Source organism: Eptatretus burgeri, chromosome 14 (genome assembly GCF_056783735.1).
Source record: "Eptatretus burgeri isolate ZD-2024b chromosome 14, Ebu_testis_v1, whole genome shotgun sequence".
Taxonomy (NCBI): Eukaryota; Metazoa; Chordata; class Myxini; order Myxiniformes; family Myxinidae; genus Eptatretus; species Eptatretus burgeri.
In genome coordinates this window covers 71,332,840-71,352,063 of record NC_140974.1, presented here as the reverse complement: position 1 = coordinate 71,352,063, position 19,224 = coordinate 71,332,840, and the positions used below count along the sequence as shown (strand labels likewise).

The 19,224-nt window shown below is 46.4% G+C and overlaps 2 protein-coding genes across 8 annotated transcripts in view; one reads left to right on the top strand and one right to left on the bottom strand.

The window, feature by feature from the left end:
• LOC147013573 (R-spondin-2-like) overlaps window positions 1-19,224 on the bottom strand; it is a 61,608-nt gene that overhangs the window by 12,687 nt on the left and 29,697 nt on the right. For 3 of the 4 annotated variants that reach the window (XM_085855498.1, XM_085855496.1, XM_085855495.1), the window contains exon 3: window positions 14,534-14,683. In XM_085855498.1, coding sequence (XP_085711624.1) covers window positions 14,534-14,683 — 150 coding nt within the window. Of the gene's footprint in view, window positions 1-10,726; window positions 14,233-14,533; window positions 14,684-19,224 lie in introns of those variants that run through there. The other variant, XM_085855497.1, reaches the window with a different exon arrangement.
• The window catches only part of LOC147013574 (medium-chain acyl-CoA ligase ACSF2, mitochondrial-like), a 197,713-nt gene that overhangs the window by 162,887 nt on the left and 15,602 nt on the right, over window positions 1-19,224 (top strand). For 3 of the 4 annotated variants that reach the window (XR_015051376.1, XR_015051377.1, XR_015051378.1), the window contains exon 16: window positions 15,449-15,542. Coding sequence is in view for 1 of the 4 variants with exons in the window: in XM_085855490.1 (XP_085711616.1) it covers window positions 15,449-15,469 (21 nt within the window). In the remaining 3 variants the exon portion in view is untranslated. Of the gene's footprint in view, window positions 1-15,448; window positions 15,617-19,224 lie in introns of those variants that run through there. The other variant, XM_085855490.1, reaches the window with a different exon arrangement.

The window sequence follows — 19,224 nt, the reverse complement described above, 5'->3', positions numbered from 1 at the left end:
GTATTCGTGTCCCCAAAATAAATAACCTGAGGGCTGAGTAACTACCTAAACAAACCCACTCACACGGACGACTTAAATAAAATTGCCGGCGCTAAGACAGACATGCCGGGGGCGCACTCATATGTACAGTACATCTTAACCTTAACTTACAAATTTTACACTAAACCATGGCCCAGGATCAATGAACTCTGCAAAAAGAAAGCAGTTAGCAGGGAGCCAGGCTGCTCGCATGCAGTCTCTGGCTCAAACAATGCAGGTGACGGGGAACGTGGCCGGCTGCTCACTCGCAGTCCAAGGCCTTCCCTTTTTAACTGAACGCAGTGAACCACAACGGTGCATGGGCTGCACAAACGCAGTCTCCGTGCCAGCTCAAGTGGCACACTCAATGAACACAACGAATGGATGGATGAATGTATGGACGCAAACACGGTGCACGGGCCGCCACTGCAGGCCCGTGTTGTAGCTGCCAACAGGGCAGTTCTTGCAGCTTGCAAACTGTTGCTTTCTGATCCTGGCGCACATAGCAATGAACGGGGGGGGGGGGGCAAAGCAAAAATTGAACGGGGCTGGTGAACAGGGGCAGTGGGCATGGCAAAGGTGATCAGGCAAACACAGCCTGCAGAACAAGGCCGCTGCAAGCAAACACAGCCGGCAGATGAACTGGCCGGCACAGGCCTTGAAGCACAGCAGCTGCAGACAATCCGACCGGCACACAGGCCTTGCAGCACAGCAGCTGCAGACGATCCAGCCGGCACAGGCCTTGCAGCAAAACAACAGCTGCCGATGAAGTGGGCCGGCCTTTGCCTTGCAGCAACGCAGCCAGCAGATGAAGCTGACCAGCCTTTGCCGTTCAGTGGAGGTTGGTGGAGGGAGTGCGGTGGTGCTGGCCACTCGGAAGGCGGGCTCGGACCTACCCTATGGTCTCCCTCCCAACCTATCGCCTTTGCCTGTCAGCGTCCATACCCACCCCCTTAATTTGTGAAAAACCAATTTAGCCCCCACTTATTTTTGCTTCCCCACTATAAATCGTCCCCTAACCCTCTGTACTGTCCTTGTTCGGCTAACCTATCCTGTCACCTAGCCTACTCCCAACCCCTACGTTCCCTTCCCGGAGGGGAATAAGGGAGAGCTAACGTCCTGTGTCGAGGCCCAACGAAGCCTCAGAATGGCCTCCCCAGACTTCAGCGATCTAACCCAAAGTGGGTCCAGCGGCCCACAACGAGAGCGAGGGGATGAATGGTGCGGAGGGGTACACTTCCTAATCTACCCTATCCATTTAACTGTTAAACTACCCCGGGGCTTTCAATAAGCGCCTCGCGCTTAAGCTATTGGTTCCACCAACCCAGATTCCCGTCGCCTGTGTTGGTGTCCTCACAATTTCGGGCCTCGCCCCCCAATTTTCTCTCTGTGCCCTCACACGGTTTCATGGCTGGGACACGTGGCTCCCTTGGCAGGCACGACCCTCTGCCAAATCTCCAGCTATGGCACCCCCGGGCACTACACTGCCTCCGAGCCTACCAGCTCCCTAAACACCGGGGAGTGCCCCCCATGGCACCTCCCCTGAAACGCACACGTGGCAGGCTGGCTTCCCAGGCCCCTTTCCGAGGGTCACCCGTGCCCACAACACTGCCCACGCGGCTAATGGCGCCCCGGGCCCCCGCACCAAGCAGGCGCACCCGTGCCCACTACGCTATCCCGGCCGACTAGCCTGGTGCCCGGAGTACCCACTCAGCGATACTCACCTTTCGCAGCCACGCTCCCAGCCCGTCAACAGGGCTCCTGCACCCCTCCAAATGGGTTTCGAGCCTACATTCACACCAACAACAAAATGACCTCCATTTTTCAATTTAACTAACCCCCTAACTCACTCTACACTGACCCCGGGGTCCCTTGGGCGGGAGTCACTCCTTCCCCCAATCACTCATCGCACCATGCAGTCCCCATTCGCTCCATACACACAGACCCGCTGGCCTCACTCACTCACCAAGCACATGCTTCCACTTCACTCACCAACAACTCTTCAACACACTCACCGCTGAACTCTGCCATTCTTCTAACTACATCCCCTAACTAACTCGTGCTCCCACGTCATCCCTTACACTATAGCACGTTCCTTTTAACACTACGTAGCTAAACTACGTCCCCGCTACACATCCAAAGTCTGTCTCCAAATCTCTAAAAATCATTTCCCCAACCTCAATCTCAACTAAAATCCCTCTACCTAATCCATTCCACGGACTCCATGAGGACTTACCCCTGCCCCATGAAGTCGGTCTAGCTAAGCTAACCCTTCCCCCTAATTAGTTTCATCCTGTGCCCTGGCCAGGGGGTCTTCCACCCCTTGCCTGGGAATCCTGTTCACCCGAAAGTGAGGCTTGCTTTTTTTTTTTTCACATGCGCAGCACCAGCGCGGCAACTCACAGCTTGCGCACTTTGCACCTGCCCGTGACGTCATGCAGCTGCACGTGTACCTCGTCCCTCCTTGGACGGTACCATCCGGCAGGGATACCCCCTCCTGCTGGATTCCAACCCCACGTGCAGCCATGACGTCACCGTGCGCATAAAAAAAAAACACAAGCCCCACGTCTCGAGGGGTTCCCCACGCGAACACGTGCTCTGCCCGTTGGAGCGCAACACACGCCCGCATGGAGAACCCGTCCGGTCCAAATCCGAAATCCTGCCTAAACTTTGTCCGTCGCGGGATCGGCAACATTCACCGCGCTCGTTTCCGGACCGGGACTTCACTCTCGTAAGCGAGCATGTGGGAGCCTCGTGCGTTGCACAGCACGGACCTCGCGCTCGCTGCTGGGTGAACCCGGCACGGTCCCCGAAACAGCTACAGCCGCTACTCGGCTTTTGTCCCTCTGTCGCCGTTGTCGTCGCCATTCAACCCACACACACCTGCGTGTTACGACGCTCACACTCCACTCCATTACATTCGCCCCGGGAGACGCGGCTGCATGTTCACACATGCCCACCGACATCTCCCTCACACACAGCGACCTTGCACACGCTGTCTCTCTCACACTCGGCCGCTCACTCACGCATGCCATTACCCTTGCACACGTGGCTCCACTCACTCGCGGCCTTTCACTCACTCGTGCCATTTCCCTCACACAAACCATACTACTCACACACGCGGGGGCACTCGCTCGCGGTGCCTCATCCCCACACGGCGTGCTGGGAAGCACGATCTTCTGCACACTTACCACCACACCACTCACACACGGGGTCGCTTCCGCACACGGGGTCTTTGTCACCCACCCGGTCGCTCTCACACACGCCCTTGCACCCGCGCTATGCGTGCGTTGCAGTACGCATTTCGCCACACTCGTGAACACACACCTCGACACCACACACACCGGGACAACCACACTGGGGATTCGTGTCCCCACAAGGGTCTCCGGGGCCTCTATACCCCCCAAGCTCTCCGTGCACCTGTCCACAGCACTCCTCCCCTCAACCTCGCAAAGCACGACCGAACCCACCAGGTCGTGACTTGCCTCAAGGGGGCATACTCCCTCCCCTCGTTCCTGGAGGAGGCCATCCAGCTGCTCGCACCGGGTCTCTACCCAGTCCGCGAGCTCACCCCCATTATCCTCCACTACCTCCGTGTGTGTGTGTGCGTCACTAACCTTGTCCAATTTACCCTCTATCTCCCGTGTCTCTATACATTTTATTCTTTCTGTCGTCTCCTCGTGTCTATTGGTCTCTGCTTCTTTCTGGCATCTTTCCCTTATCTTTATATAGGTCAACCTTGCTTTCTCCTAAAGTCGCTCCAGTCCTTCCCTGTTTTTCACTCCTTGCTCTTTCACGATCTCCGCGTACCTCATCCTTGCTTTCCGTCTTAATTGTTCTTTTCTCTCTCTCGCAATTCCTTTCACCTCGTCTCTTGTCTCCCTCGTTAGTTTTTCCCTCTCGGTCACTGTTACGCTTCTCGCCCAACACGTCTCCCGAATTATTTTCTCCTTACCCGCTTCCACCGCGGGCCCGACAGCCGTTGCACTCCCTCCCAGCTCGTTCGCTCCCACACGTGGAGTCGCCATTTTGAGCTCCGCTGCCATTGCCTTCATGCCCGCCTGCAGGCTTCGGCCCATGTTCTGCGTCGCACCCCGCAGTTCTTTCATTTCTTCCTTCATGCTTGTTTCCATTTCGTTCATTTGCTTGTTCATGCTTTTTATTTCGTTTTTCATTTCATGCGCATCCGCATTCATCTTTGCCAGCATGGCGAATAGCTGGGCCATGTCGGGTGCGCTTGGGTGAGCCGATTCGGCAAGAATCGGGAGGTTTTGGCGGAGGGGGGAGGGGAGGTGTCATACACCGCGGCCGCACCTATTTCGGGCTCTGGGTTCAGTTGGGCGAGTTCGTGTTCCTGCACAACCAACATTTCCTGCACGGGGATTTCATCCTGGACCATGGATTCTACACATTCTAAATCCATTTCTAATACCCCCGGCTCCCGCTCGCCTTGAGACGCCATCTTATCTCTCGTAAAGGGTTAATTTAAATCGCTCGTAATTTGGAGGGAATCGGGGGTCGCTCCTCTCACCCCTGGACCGATTCCCGTGAATTTAGCTGGAGACAGGAGAGCCCGTTTTCCCGCTCTCCGATACCAGTGCCGCGAGGAGGGGGATGGGTTTGTGTCCCACTCCTGACAACAGTGTTGCGGATTCGCGCCCGCCGGCGTGCGGGCGGCCACGTAACTCGAATCGCGGCACGCCGCCCACCGGACGGACAATCCCGTCGTGACCCTCTCGGACTAACGCCGGGAACTAGTCACGGGTGGGCCTTTCGGCCTCACCACGATCGTGCCAATCGGCCCCCCACGTGGGATAGGGTTGTTCGCCAAATTCGACCTACCTAAGTACCCACACGGAGGGTAGACCGGGCGATCGCACCTCGCCGCAGGTCGACTTCGGACACGGGCCACTTTAAGCGACCCGTTCCGTACTATCGGGATAACCGAGCGGTGTTATCGTCAACCTCGACGGTTCCGATTAATTATCGGGCGTATTTAGCCCACGACCAACCCTTTACGTGAAGTAAGATGGAGATTCAATTAGAGAAAAGACGAAGCGAAACGGGAGAAACAGTTCAACATAAAGCACATTTATTCCGCGGCAAACGGAAAGCACACATATACAATCACAACAATTATGCACCAAAAGCAAATGCAACAAAAGAGACACAATGCAGATCTACTACCGACTATGCGAGCACACGGCAACACTTACACAGTTTTACTTCACAGACGGCGCCGACAACACATATACTCCAAAGCAAAAGAAAAAGGGGCCACCCTCAACGATAAGGGGGCAGACGGGCCTGGGGCCGAGACCGCGTCGAGCCTACCCGTCTGGTGATGAGCCGCAAAATGGCGACGGCGCCCCGACTCCGCGGGCCTCGCTGGCACTGCCTGGAATGGGGTGGGAACGGGGCCCCCTTCTCACACTATCTCAGCGCGGGGGGAAACAGGGGGGGGTTGTTGATGCTCGGGGGAAAGAGGATATCTGGCTGGCTTGGGTCCCGCGACGAGTGACTCCACTGCGACCTCGACCGCGTTCCCGGCCTCCCCTCTCCGCAGCTCCTCGACTCTGACATGAGCACAGACCTCCACAAAGCTTCTTGGCTTCTCCAGCCTCTCCGGACCCCGACAGACACTCTCTCGACTGATTTCGCCGCCGCCACAACTCTCCAACTCTTTTCTCTTCTCAACTCTTCAACTCTTCACTCTGCTGCCCCGCGCTCGGCGCTTTATAGTCCGACAGGAGAAATCATATGCAGATTTTTGGATCAGGAACGGCTCGGGGGCGGAGCCACGCTCCCCCATTGGACGGAGGAAAAGTGGGCGTGAATCATTCTTGATCCGATTTCTCGGAAAGGCTGGTGTTTTTGCACCCGCTGCTCGGTGCGCGCCCTGTACGAGTCCAGTATCGGTGCCCACAAGCGGCGCGGGAATGGCGGTGATGCGATGGTTGCGAGGGCGAGTTGTGACGGTAAAGGTCGTGGCTATTGGCGTTGCTGTTGTTGTGAAGCGGCGTTGTGGTTAGTGGTTGGTGTGTGAAAGCGGTTGTGGAGAAGTTGGCTGTGGTTGTCGAGATGCGGTTGGTGGTGGTTGTGGTGGTAGTAAAGGCGGTTGGTCCAAAATAAAGATAGTAAAAGAAAAACGGCTATCTAAAAGGGTCGCAGCCCGAATGAATGACATTTATTCCCTCTAAACAACGGGTTTGGGCTAACTACACATATACTTACAGAGATATCTCACCTACGGGACCTGAATGGTGGTTTGCGAATTTCGTCAACCACAACAATATATATATATATATATATATATATATATATATATATATATATATATATATATATATATATATATATATATATATATATATATATATATATATATATATATATATATATATAAAAAACATACATATATAATAAAAACTATAATATGGCTATCACATCCATCCAGTGCATCGACACCTATAGGAGGATTGTAGGTGTTGCTAAAGCACTCATGGTGAGGAATACACATTGTCTTCCAAGCATGGTTGGAATTTTAACTTCCAAGAGCCATATACCATTACAGAAGCCTCAGCTCAGAGGTAAACGAGAACCTGGAATGATCACACCACATTCACATATGATCAAGGTGATTCACAGTAAAATATTCACTTATGTGAGATGTCACAGAGCATAGAATCTCATTTTAATCAAAAACTTTGACACATTTGTGATTATTATTACGAGACCAAAATGGACTCCAGTTTCTCGGATCAAAGCATAACTGCCTGGATGGCAAATATAATGAAATAGGGTATTTTAAAAACAAATAAATAATTAAAAAAACTGCAACAGCACTCTTAAACATCATGACATCACCAGATATGCCTCAACCCTCATTATACATACAATACAACATACACCAAGTTTGATTTAAATCCCTGAACCCAGATTCTGAAATTAAATAATTCTGGCTACCAGACCATGCGTCCAATCATGTTGAAATTTAAAATGTATATTCCCCTGATGACTAGATCACAATTTTGACGTTTCATGTCGATTGATGAAGCGGTTCAAGAGAAAGAATTTTTAAAAAGATTTTCGTTCAATCCAATATCGTTGCCAGACCATTTGACCTATTAATTATTCAAGAACACCCTGGTATCCCCAAGGCTTGGGGACCATGTAGGTGAAGTTCCCCTCCATCTGTCAAGTCATACTGGAGAGGATTTTTAAAGGTTTATTCTTCAAAGAAAACAAAAAAACAATCATAGCTGCAAAACCATGTGACCTATGATGTCATAGGTGGAGAACTTTTTGTTCCTCATGGATACAAGATTATACCTGTAAAGTTTTGCCTTGATCTGTTCAGTCAGTTGAGAAGATTTTTGAAGGCTTTTATGTTTAAAAAAAACAAACTATATATATATATATATATATATATATATATATATATATATATATATATATATATATATATATATATATATATATATATATATATATATACATTGTTGCGGATCCGGGGGTGGGGGGGGGGGCTCGGACGAGCGCGTCAATCACTGTTCGCAACCAGTTTGGGTTTTCGCACCCTACTCTCGACAGCCAAATGTTACAGATTCGGCGCCACCCTCACCACCACCGTCTCCGGGGTTATAACGCCGGCTGGTTCGGCACAATTATCGGGTTACGCGTCTCGAACCACGATACCAAAATACACCTGGGGGAATATACCCCGGTTACAGACTGGTTTTGCCAGAGACCGAGCGGAGTCTACCAGTCTGTTACCATTTTCATTTCATATCCAAATAGAGCGAATTGTTTCTCAGCGCGGCACAAACAAACCCAAAGCGGAAACTTCATACGAATCATTCAGATTTATTGGGGACATTGGGGAACACGACAAGCAAAACATTCACGACAATGTTATAATTAATCTATAACCCGTTCTGACCTAGGGAGCTACGGATTATGGGTTTCGAAGGGGACTCCAACGAGATAAGCCTTAAATGACATGCAGACAAGACAGAGTACTTGGTGATGTTTCATGGACGAGAGGAAAGTGTCAAAGGCATGAATGTGGCTCGTGACAAGCCGATGTCCACGGATTCGAGCCCCAAGCTCGAGCACGCTGCGTGGCAAGATGGCGGCCCCGCACTCTTTCTTCTCAAGGCACCGCTTGCGCACGCCCTCCTCAGCGCGTTCTGACCCAGCGCAATGTCGACGGCACAAGACCGTCAGATCGATGGTGGGTCTCAGTTGGTTTCTCACAAGGTCCAGCTTTTCTTTCTCGGCCGATGGCAGACTCGACCCTCAGGTTCAGCTTCTGCCGATCGCAGACTCGGCGCACTCAGGCTCAGCTTCTGCCAATCGCAGACTCGGCGCACTCAGGCTCAGCTTCTGCCAATCGCAGACTCGGCGCACTCAGGCTCAGCTTCTGCCAATCGCAGACTCGGCGCACTCAGGCTCAGCTTCTGCCAATCGCAGACTCGGCGCACTCAGGCTCAGCTTCTGCCAATCGCAGACTCGGCGCACTCAGGCTCAGCTTCTGCCAATCGCAGACTCGGCGCACTCAGGCTCAGCTTCTGCCGATCGCAGATGACAGACAGACCTCATGCAGTCCCTTCCCTGCCTTTCTTTCGGTTCGTTCCTCATGAAAACGGACACAGCCTCCTATGTACAGCCGATCGGCGCCACCACGGTGCTCACGTCCCAGATCCACTCTGCCTTTTCTTCGTTCGCTCGCCTCCAAAAACCGACTGCTCATCCAGCAGATCGCGCCTTGATACTTGTCGTTTTTCTCTTGCCGCCTTGAAGCCGACTGCCCAACTCACACACCGCCAGTTCTATTCAGCTGATCGCGCCACACCGGCGCTCAGTTTCACCACCGTCTTCCCGGCCGACTGCTCGCCTCAGTTTTTACCACCTTTTTCTTTTTGGGGCATGCCCCTTTTACGAAGCTGACAAACTCCTCCCTTCAGTTTTACTTCCTTCTCTAGGCCACTCCCTCTCAGCCGATTGGGCGGGGCCTCGTCCGGAGAGGGGAAGGAAGAAGAAGAAGAAGCTCTCGGTACACCACCAATTAAAGAACAAATAACAGCCTGTGACACCTCCCGACACACATGTAACGTCCATTTTACCGAACAGCCTGGCTAAACATGCATTTGATGGGGGATCTGGGCTAATCCTATATTTAATAGCATACTAAGGGCCATTTCCGCAACAATATATACATGTATATGGCTGCCAAACCACGTGACTGATGACATCATTGAATTCCCTTCCCTCCCACTCCCCCACCATACAATTTAGTCCAAGATGACCCTCATATTTTCATGCTGATTGGTAAAGCATTTGGCACAAGCTATTATGATGCCACAATGAAGGAACATATGACTTCAACAAAAATCACACTCATTTCCCATGGGGAGTTCACATGTGCCAAGTTTCAATTTTTCCCATGGAGCTGTTTTGTAGATAGAGGTCCAGTTTCCTTTTTTCCAAGATGGCTGCCACACCACGTGACCTATGATGTCATAATTATCTTTCAAATATTCTACATGAGTAGTTGCACCTATGGTGAAAATTGTGTCAATCGGATGAGCAGTTGCAAAGAAAACTAGAAGGGCACTCGGTAGAGCGCATACCTCCGCCACACAATGCCTGATCCACGAGAAAATGTCGGGCCCAATACATTTTTGAAATATCATGCGATATGATCGTTTTTGGCCCAATCTTAAAATGGTGAAGAATCACTTTGTTAATTAAATTATCTTATGCAGATCTTCACCAGAATTCAAATCAATTTGTCCGTGTTGCACACACAATCTGGATACAGTTTCGTATGAATCCGCCCACAAATTTTTAAGATATCCTGCACATAAACAGACAGACAGTGGTGAAAACAACCTCCTTCCACCTCTGGTGGCAAAGGTAATGAGCACGTACGTACGTACAGACAACCCGAAAACAATACCACTGGCAACTTCATCAGTGGAGACATAAAATCAAAACATGCTATTGTATTCTGCAGAAATAACTTGGAGAAGTGCTTCATTTTCAGAGATGTTCATGCATGTCCACATGCTGTCTGTGAAGACTCCCCTTGGATTGTATTCTCAATGATCAGCCCAATAATTCTTTATTCAGATTCTTACTTATTTGCAGAGAATGAACTTGCAGGGCATTATATCAGGGTCCATGTACTTCTCTTTGGATTTGAACTCCAAAGCTCATCTGTTAGCATTAGTTCAATAAACCCGAAGTATTGATGGTGGTTGGGGGACAGGGGAGTGGGTAAGAATGTATATGAAGGTTTGTTTCATTGTAAACTCAATTAAACACTTTGAACAAAAAATATTTAAAAAAAAAAAGGTACATTCTAAGTGCACCGCCCCATGCCAAATAAATAAATAACAAAATCCTCCAGCACGCGGCATTGCCGGGGTACCTTAGGCACTCGGTGATACCACCTTGCGGCATCACGGAACATGGAGACGGAATTTGGAGGGAGCAGTGTACAACAATCGATTGATTAATTAAAATAAATAAAAAATAATTGTAAAATAATTAATTTCTTAATCAATTGGCTAATAGCATACCAAAGCCACCACCGTTTTATCCGAATCTGTAACTTTGTGAAAATTAATTCATCGAAAAATTATACAATTAATCGATTAATTGATTGATCAATAAATGGAAAATACCCTTTTATGGCCAAATCACTTGTTCACTGTCATGTCCAAATATCACCTTCTTAGCTTAAAAGGTGCCTTAGATATTGCCCAGATGAGACAGAAAATAAAGAAGTAATTAATAAATCGATAATAAAGAAATAATTAATAGATTCATCAAAAAATAAAGAAAAACCGTTTTGCCAAAGCACATCTTCACTTTTATCCCTAAATGTCAGCTTCCTAGCTCAAAGGGGGCTGAGATATCGTCCAAACAAGAAAGAAAGAAAGAAAGAAAGAAAGAAAGAAAGAAAGAAAGAAAACGAAGTGAAGAACTTGGTACCCCCTTCCTTTGGTGCCCGGTGATGACGTCTAGTTTCTTTATTTTTACTTTGGAGTTAATTTCTTTCTTGAAGTATAAGGAACGTAAATAACTCATTTAAGAGCTCATGTATGGTGAAAACCCTAAACCTTTTAACTTATTGTTGTTCCACCATGGAAAATTTTAAACAGTACTTATAAACCTGTTAGTTTCACTTTGGTTGTGGGGAAGGTGTTGGATACATTAATTAAGGACCAGATGAGGAACCATTTAAATAAATACAAACTAATTAAAGGTAGTCAGCTTGGGTTGACCAAAGGTAGTTCCTGTTTAACAAATCCTTTAGAGTTCTATGAAGCAGTGTCTGATTGGGTGGATGAGGTAAAGGCAGTGGACAAGGTATATCTAGAGTCTAGACTTGAAGAAGGTATTTGATAAGGTACCACATCGGAGGTTGTTAACCAAAGTGAGGGCTTGTGGAGTGGCTGGTCAGGTAGCTCATTGGATTGTAAACTAGTTTAGTGATAGGAAGCAAAGAGTGGCTGTGAGTGGGAGGATGTAAGTAGTGGAGTACTTCAGGAATCAGTACTCAGACCATTACTATTCGGTATTTACATCAACGATTTGGATAATGGGGTAAAGAGCAATCTTTCCAAATTTGCAGATGACACAAAGCTTGGAGGTGAGGTGGATATCAGAGGGGGTGGTGATCAGATTCAGGAAAGTATTGATACTTGTATAGATTGGGCAAAATATTGGAAGATGGAATTTAACCTGAGCAAGTGTAAGGTGTTGGGGATGGGAAAGAACAATGAAAATAGAGATTACTGGGATCTGGAGGATACTGCGGGAGGGGGGGGGGGCAGGACAGACAACACAGTGTCAGGCAGCCAGAGGTAGAGCTAATCAGGTTTCAGCTTATATTCAGAGAAGGATAACTTATAAATCAAGAGGAATCCAGTGAGGTTTCATCTGGAATATTGTGTTCAGTTTTTGGTCTCCACATCTGGAGGATGACATAGCTGCCATGGAGAGCCTTCACTACCTTATTAAAAAAAAATTAAACTTCCTTATGGCATACAATGGATAAAGTTTATCCACTCTCAGATACGACTCATTATGATCCACCAGAGGCTCAACAGTATCAAGGAGTGCATTGTGCTGAAAAAAAAAAAAAAACCAACAAAGTATGGAATCACAAAATTAGCAAAACATCATGGTTTGTTCTTTTCACACCGCAGACAAGTCAGGTGGCCTCAACTGTTCCCATATGCTTTTGCACCTCCTTTCTTCTCAGCCATGTGTCCCTCCCTATACAAAGTAGATTGCCTACATCCTTCATCTCACACACCAATTGTCAACGTCAAGACAGCCAAAGCTTTCTGTTCACTCCCACTGATCTTTTGTCCTTTTCTCCCACTTCTTAAAAATAATAATAAACAAACACTTCACTGGACCACAGGAAGAGGAATGTAAAGGATCTTAATGCATTGCATCTCCTTTTAGTCATTTGAGGACGGAGTAGTCAAATCTAAATCTGCATCCTTTCAAAATGGAAAATATAAACGGCCATGTTATACCACAGGCCTAAACCCTTCTTTTTCCTCAGTTTATCCAAATGCAGTTTGCATTCACCTTTTAACTGAAGACATGGCATTTGCGTCTATTCACAAATCCTCATGAAGATTTAACCCTATCATGTTCATTTCTTCATTCTTTTTTTGTTTACCTTGTCGAAGCTCGTACGAGAGCTAATACATAATGCACAGCAAGGGGGGCATGAGACAGGAGAGGTGGGAGTGGGAAGGAGAGAACAGTGGGGAACAGAGACATTAGAAGATCTGTGGAAGGGAGAGGGATGGGGTGGGGTGGGGAGCACAGGGTATACAAGATGCTGGACCAGGATTCGTGGGTGTGCAGGGAGAAAGGAAGTTTTTTTATGTTGAATTTAAGACAAGAAACAGTGTTTAGTTGGGAGGGATGGGGGCGTTGGGAAAGTGGGGAAAATAGGAATTGAAGGTAATAGGGAGAGAATGCAAATAAAAACGATCGTACACCTAGAGAGGAAGGATGTACCACATCGGAGGTGGCCTCAAGGAACCCGGTAAGACAAGGTCGATGAAAACTCACAAAATATCACGATTTTTAAAACAAAACCAAACTAGGAACACACAAACATGTAGGTGAGAAAATAAACAATTAGAACAGGACAAATAACAACCACAAACTTAGCTTTGAGAAAGCTGGCAAAAAACCCTGAGAGAAACCTGCCATTGCTGCAAACCCAGAACCGGAAGTTGGTGCTGCTTAAGCAGTCTCATTGGCCACAATCCTAGACGGGTCACCACGGGTTCTTATCCTCAAACTCAACATTCGAGGCAACCCCAAGCATATCATGCAACTCAACACGACAGCCCATCTCAAAGAATTGTTACAATGCAAGTCAGTTGTTATAGAAATAACACCACACAATGCAGAATTGTAGACTGTGTAAAAGTTGGGGAAGTTGTCAACATTCCATGTCTTTGAAGACAGTTTGTGAAGACAACAAATCAACGACATCCAAAGCAAGAGGCCTTAGTTTTTCGATAACCCTTGTACAGTATTATTTATTTGTTTATTCAGATTGTAGATTTAATAGCCTTCGTTTGACATTTTCTCTTTGTTAATTTTTTCCACTCAATGCCAAACTCAGTGCTGTTGTGGTGAGAGCATCCACTATCTAGTATGACTCGGCCATGGTTGGAGTGGAACCACTGACCCCCCCCCCACCCCAAACACTCAAAATTATACAAGCTGCTTCATTACTTGATGTTCAGCATTTAGAGGATAGAACTCAGAGAAACCCCACAGGTTGGAATCCTATTGGGGAGGCAGGGGATGGAGATTTATTTATAAAAATGCCCAACAGACTCAAAAAAGCAGTGCCATTAGATAGCTATGCCTGGTGGTGGGCTTGGGATCCTATGATCCTGAGTTCAAACCCGACTCAGCTGTTGAATTAATACCAGTTGGGGTTGACTCTGCCTGTCATCCTTTTGAGGTCGGCAAAATGAGTGCCCGCATGTTGGTTTCCTGTGTCGGAGTGGTGACCCATCCAGGATTGTGTCCAATAGCCAAGGATTCTGCTTAGGCAGCACCAGCACTTTGCACAGAGTATGGTCCCAATGGATGGATGGATGAGATAGCTGTGTTGGTCCAAAGTCAATTCCTGCATCATATGGCATCTGTCTGCATGAAACGTTTGTGATGGCTCTCATCTCAAAACTGTAGTCAATACCAGAACAAGAACTAAATGTCAGGTTGAACAAGACATTACAAGCTTACTTTGGGTCGAATTTGCCACTACTCACTCGATATTCCCCTCCATCCCCCATGTTAAAAATTAAAGAAAAAAAAATGCTTAATTGGACAATCACTATTAACATAACCCAAAATGATGAATGCTGCAACTGTAAAAATATTAGACCATACACAAACTTTAAAAAGTCATGTTGTGATATCGGTGCAGCCCCACGTGACCAAAACTCACCACGGAGAATGCATTCGCTGGTAGCATTGTGGGGATCAAAGCCACGTGGGCACACGTCATTGCACTTCCCTCTATGCAACAGAAACCCTGGAAGGCAATGAGTGCAGAAGCTGTTGCTGAAACAGCGTTCGCAGCCCTGCAGCTGGCAGCCTGTAGGAGCACAACATGCCAAACATTCAAAGCTCAACTGGAGCAATACATGCTAGTTATGAGGCTCATCAATTAAAATGTCAGAATTTCTGAATGAGAGAGCAAGTTCAAGAACAGCAACAACAAAAACTTTTTAAAAAGTTAATTTATCAAAGCAATCAAATAAATATGAAGCTCAAGCAAAGTTTTGAAAACATTCATGTCACTGGATCCTAACCGAAAATAAATTATTTATATATAACCAGATTCCAACGACCAACTGCTCCAAGTGAGAGATGTCCAACAATCTTCATCATTTAGATACATATGAAGCGTTTGAAATCCCAACCCTTCCTTCCCTTCCCTTCCATCTGTCCCCTCTAAATCTCTTCTCTGCCCTTTCCTTGAACAAATCAAACCCTCCACCAACCTCCTTTCGTATCTGCAACCCACAGATGGCCATTTGGTCCATTGCCAAAACAAACGAAGTGGTTAATCACTATTATTTTAACAGATTACTCAGAGGCAAATTGAATGAAGTTTTGGTATTATTTTGCTTTGCAGATACCACAGCAGACCAAAATGATCAGTGGCCTTCATACAATTTGGTGATTATGAAAGTTAGTGTTAACATGATTACTTCTATAGTTACATGGCAGCCACCTGGTTTTGTGCAAGACTGGCTCTCATATGAAAGTTGCACAGACAAACCTAGTTATTGGATATTGCTTTCCACTTCAACCCTGATAAAGTCTTCCTTGTATGTGACTGTTCTTTGTGAAGCAGGCACTGGACTTACTCCATTGAGGTTTGTGGGTGTGATCCCCAAAGACCTGGCACCAGGACGTTCATTATCGTGTACACAGTCACGACTCACCAGGTATGCACAATTTTCAGAATCAATGCCATCATACATGTTATACGTTTGTGATAAACTTTGGAAATTTAAAACTCTCTGTTGTCAGAATTGTATTTTCATTCCTCTGCATCATCATAATCATCCCAAAGAAACTTTCACCATCAACAATCATCTTTACTTCCACCACCGAAGGTGGACGGGATGGAAGTTATGCTTTCAGCATTGTCTGTCAGGATATCTCAAAAAGTTGTGGACTGATTCGGATGAAACTTGCTGGTCAGGTTGGGTGTGACAAGGACGAACTGATCACATTTTGGTAAAGATACAGATCCGGATCCAATTTTTTTTTATTTTTTTTTTTTAATTCTCAGTGATTCTTTACCATTGAGATCGGGCTAAAAATGATGTTTCAAAAAGTTGTAGATGATTTATGACAAAACTTGGTGGATGAGTTGGTGAGGTGACAAGAACAAGCCAAATCGATCATCGGTTCCAGATCCAGATCCAGCCCGTCAGTAGAATATAAAACGTAAACTGTTCAACCCCGTGGAGGTATGCAATCTATCTAATGTCGTTCTAGCCGTTCTTGTAAAGTACAGCAAAACGAGGCATTTCTGTGTTATATACGTCCAAGGGGACAAACGTGACTGAAGAAACCCAGAGCCATTAGCAAAGTGAAACTTCCATTAGAACCATCCTCGTACAAGTCAAGAACCCTCTTCCATCGTATAAATCAATATTGAAAACGATTTCCTACCATGTTGGGGAAAAGAAAAGAGAGCAACAACAACAACAACAACAAACTCAGCATGTTCAGACCATCGATTTTTGCAACCAGAGGCACAAGAATACAAATTCTCACTGACCCTGCAAAACAGAACAGACCATGTTCCAGGAGAGGCCTACACTGGTGCACATTCTGCTTGATGCCAAATACAGTAGTTCGAAAATGAATTACGTATTGGGACGAAAACCAGAACTTGGGAATTTGAATTCAAGATCTTTTACTCACATCCTAGCAGCCCTCTCTGAAAAATAAATAAAAACATCAGCTGATCAAAATTGTCAGATTTAATGAATACATTTCACTTTGTACTTGTGTTACATTTAAAGAGCACTCATTTCATCTGAGGTTTAATATACAGTATATAAACATTAAATGTTCCAAATCTGGTTTGGATTTAGTGATGACAACAATGGACTCGAGAACGCGAGGTTAATCCCTTCACACAAGTCGGTGGACGTAGGTGCGACAACACGATACTTGTCGCTTTCGACCGACTCAAGGCCAAAGTCTGACCTTTGACAAATCCCATATACCTTCGAAGCTGCACTTGGATTTTATGAGCATAACAATTTATAAACTGGGTAAAATGACACCCCAGAGCAGCATGACGAAACGAGATGATATACTGTATGTTCCATATTCTGTTCGAGTCGGTGCTGCCACAGCAGTTTCTGGCTACCGGTTTTGCTGGGTGGTTTGCCATTGCCTTCCCAGCAGTTGGAAAAGGTATTTGGAAAATTATTCAGGGTGCCGGCGATAGCTCGACTACTCTTCGCAAAGGACACCGTTCGATCTTTAACGTACTACTAATGCGAGCCGAAGTGACGCCCAGTGCAACATCCATCTCAGATACAACACGCACCGATACCCCCACTCTGCCTGCGAAACACCAGGATGACAGTTTGTAGCTGGCTCAGGATTCAAACTCAAGCTTGATGGCTCAGAGGCGAGTGTGTGCATCTCTAGGCTACTCTGTTCGACCCCCAGCGCCATCCAAAGCTCTCAAACCAATTCTACCGACAACTTGTGCACAATGAAAATCTTCCATCGCATCACAAAATTAAATTTATCAGCAAATAATTTTTGGAAAAAAAAAAATGGGAATGCACTTGATGCTCCTTCAACATTTTGGGGACATGAAAGGGTTAAATTGTTAAAAGTCATACATTTATTAGATATGTAATTTGGTAGGAATTTGGATCCCACACCCCAACTTTTATCTCCTTTCTCCAATCATTCCTTTCCCCCTTCCACTGCAGGACCTCCCTCCACCCCCTAAACTGCAACAAACAACAATATATTACCAATTCGAATAGGCTCCTTATCCATGACCAGATTAAATATACGTTTCAAATGTCACAATTGGTATGGAATTGCAGAAAAAAAAAAGTTCCAAATGGTCCGTTTACAAAATCTGGAAGAGATGCATTTGTACTTTTCTAGACTGTATATTTTTCAGGACATTCAAGCTCACAGCAGTGCAGGTGACCCATGGCAAGACCATGTTCACAGTACCTGGAAGCAGTGGGAGGCCACGTCTGCACGAGGTGCAGAAGAATTGAAACCAGTCAAGATCTCACAAATCGCCCAGACGTTCAAAGATACAAGCCTGCCCCACCCTTACCTCGGCAAAATCACTCACAGGCCACCATGATTGCCCCTTTTCCCAAGAGAAGCGAGAAACCTTAGCGTGCCGGAGGCAGCCGTGTAGGCATGTTATTTTGCTCTTGTACATCTGGCAAAGCCAACTACAAAGTTGTATTTTAATCACGGCTAGTTAAGAGCAACCAAATCAGTGGGAACTCGAGTTATTATGGCTTTATACAAGATATTTCAAACTGACAGTCTAGCGTGCGTTTTGCACGACCCTGCGAATGAGAGGGATGACAAAAGAAAGCATGGAGCAAAATGGCTCTCTCTCTCAAGTCAAGCTTTTATGTTCATGTTCAAATTGTTTGAAAAGCTTCACAAGGAGAAAGTTGAAGCTTTGATCATAAGAAATACAATTTTCCCAAAAATGAAGGCACCCCAACTGGTATAACTGTTAACTGCCCATCAGGCAAGGCTCAGGTATGACATGGTGACCGACTCATGGTCCTCATCCGGGACCCAAAGCGTTGCGTGCTGGGCAGCGACAGTAGTTGGCGGTGCTTTGATTTTTTTTTTTTGGCGTATCGATTTTCACTCCTACAACCTTGTTTTTGTGAACAATTTTCAATGCTAGAAATGGAGTCAGCTCAAGGTTCAGAGGAAACATCGAGGCTGTACAACCAAAACAGCGCTTTTCAAAAGCAATAAGGCAATCTCCATACAAATCGCCGTGGGTTTAAATCACCGTGACGTGCAGAGTGCATTCGACACCGCCTATCGGCTCAAGCAATCAAACAGAACATCAAATGGACAGGGTCAGGGCACATATGTCTTGCAGAGATTCTTTTTTTTGTGCCAGACTTTCAGCAGAGTGGGAGGCAGAGTCCTCTCACCAAATACTTCACGATTTTATACCGAAGCAAAAGAGCAAGACTCCCTCTACATGTTTTGACATCATCCCAAACCATTGATCCGTCTATGCAGAACATGCAGATCGTCCGAGGTCCGATCTATGTGGGTGAACGTCCCTGGATTGACAGATCGTGAACAAATAAGGAAACAATGGTCTCTTCTCTGAGATGGACCATTCTCCCAAAGGAAAAAAAAATGACATTGCATATCGATATCCTTGGAAGAGCTTTACCGTACCATAAATTAACATGAAAAATCTGCTTTGCCAGATGTTTTTGATTTTTTTTTTTGCAAAATTAAATGTTACATCTAAGGAAATCACGAAGAAGACGAAGAAGTTGCGACGTGGAAATTATTGCGAATAGTTTTCCTTTTTACTTTGCAGCATGAACCAACATGTAGTTAAATTCGTTT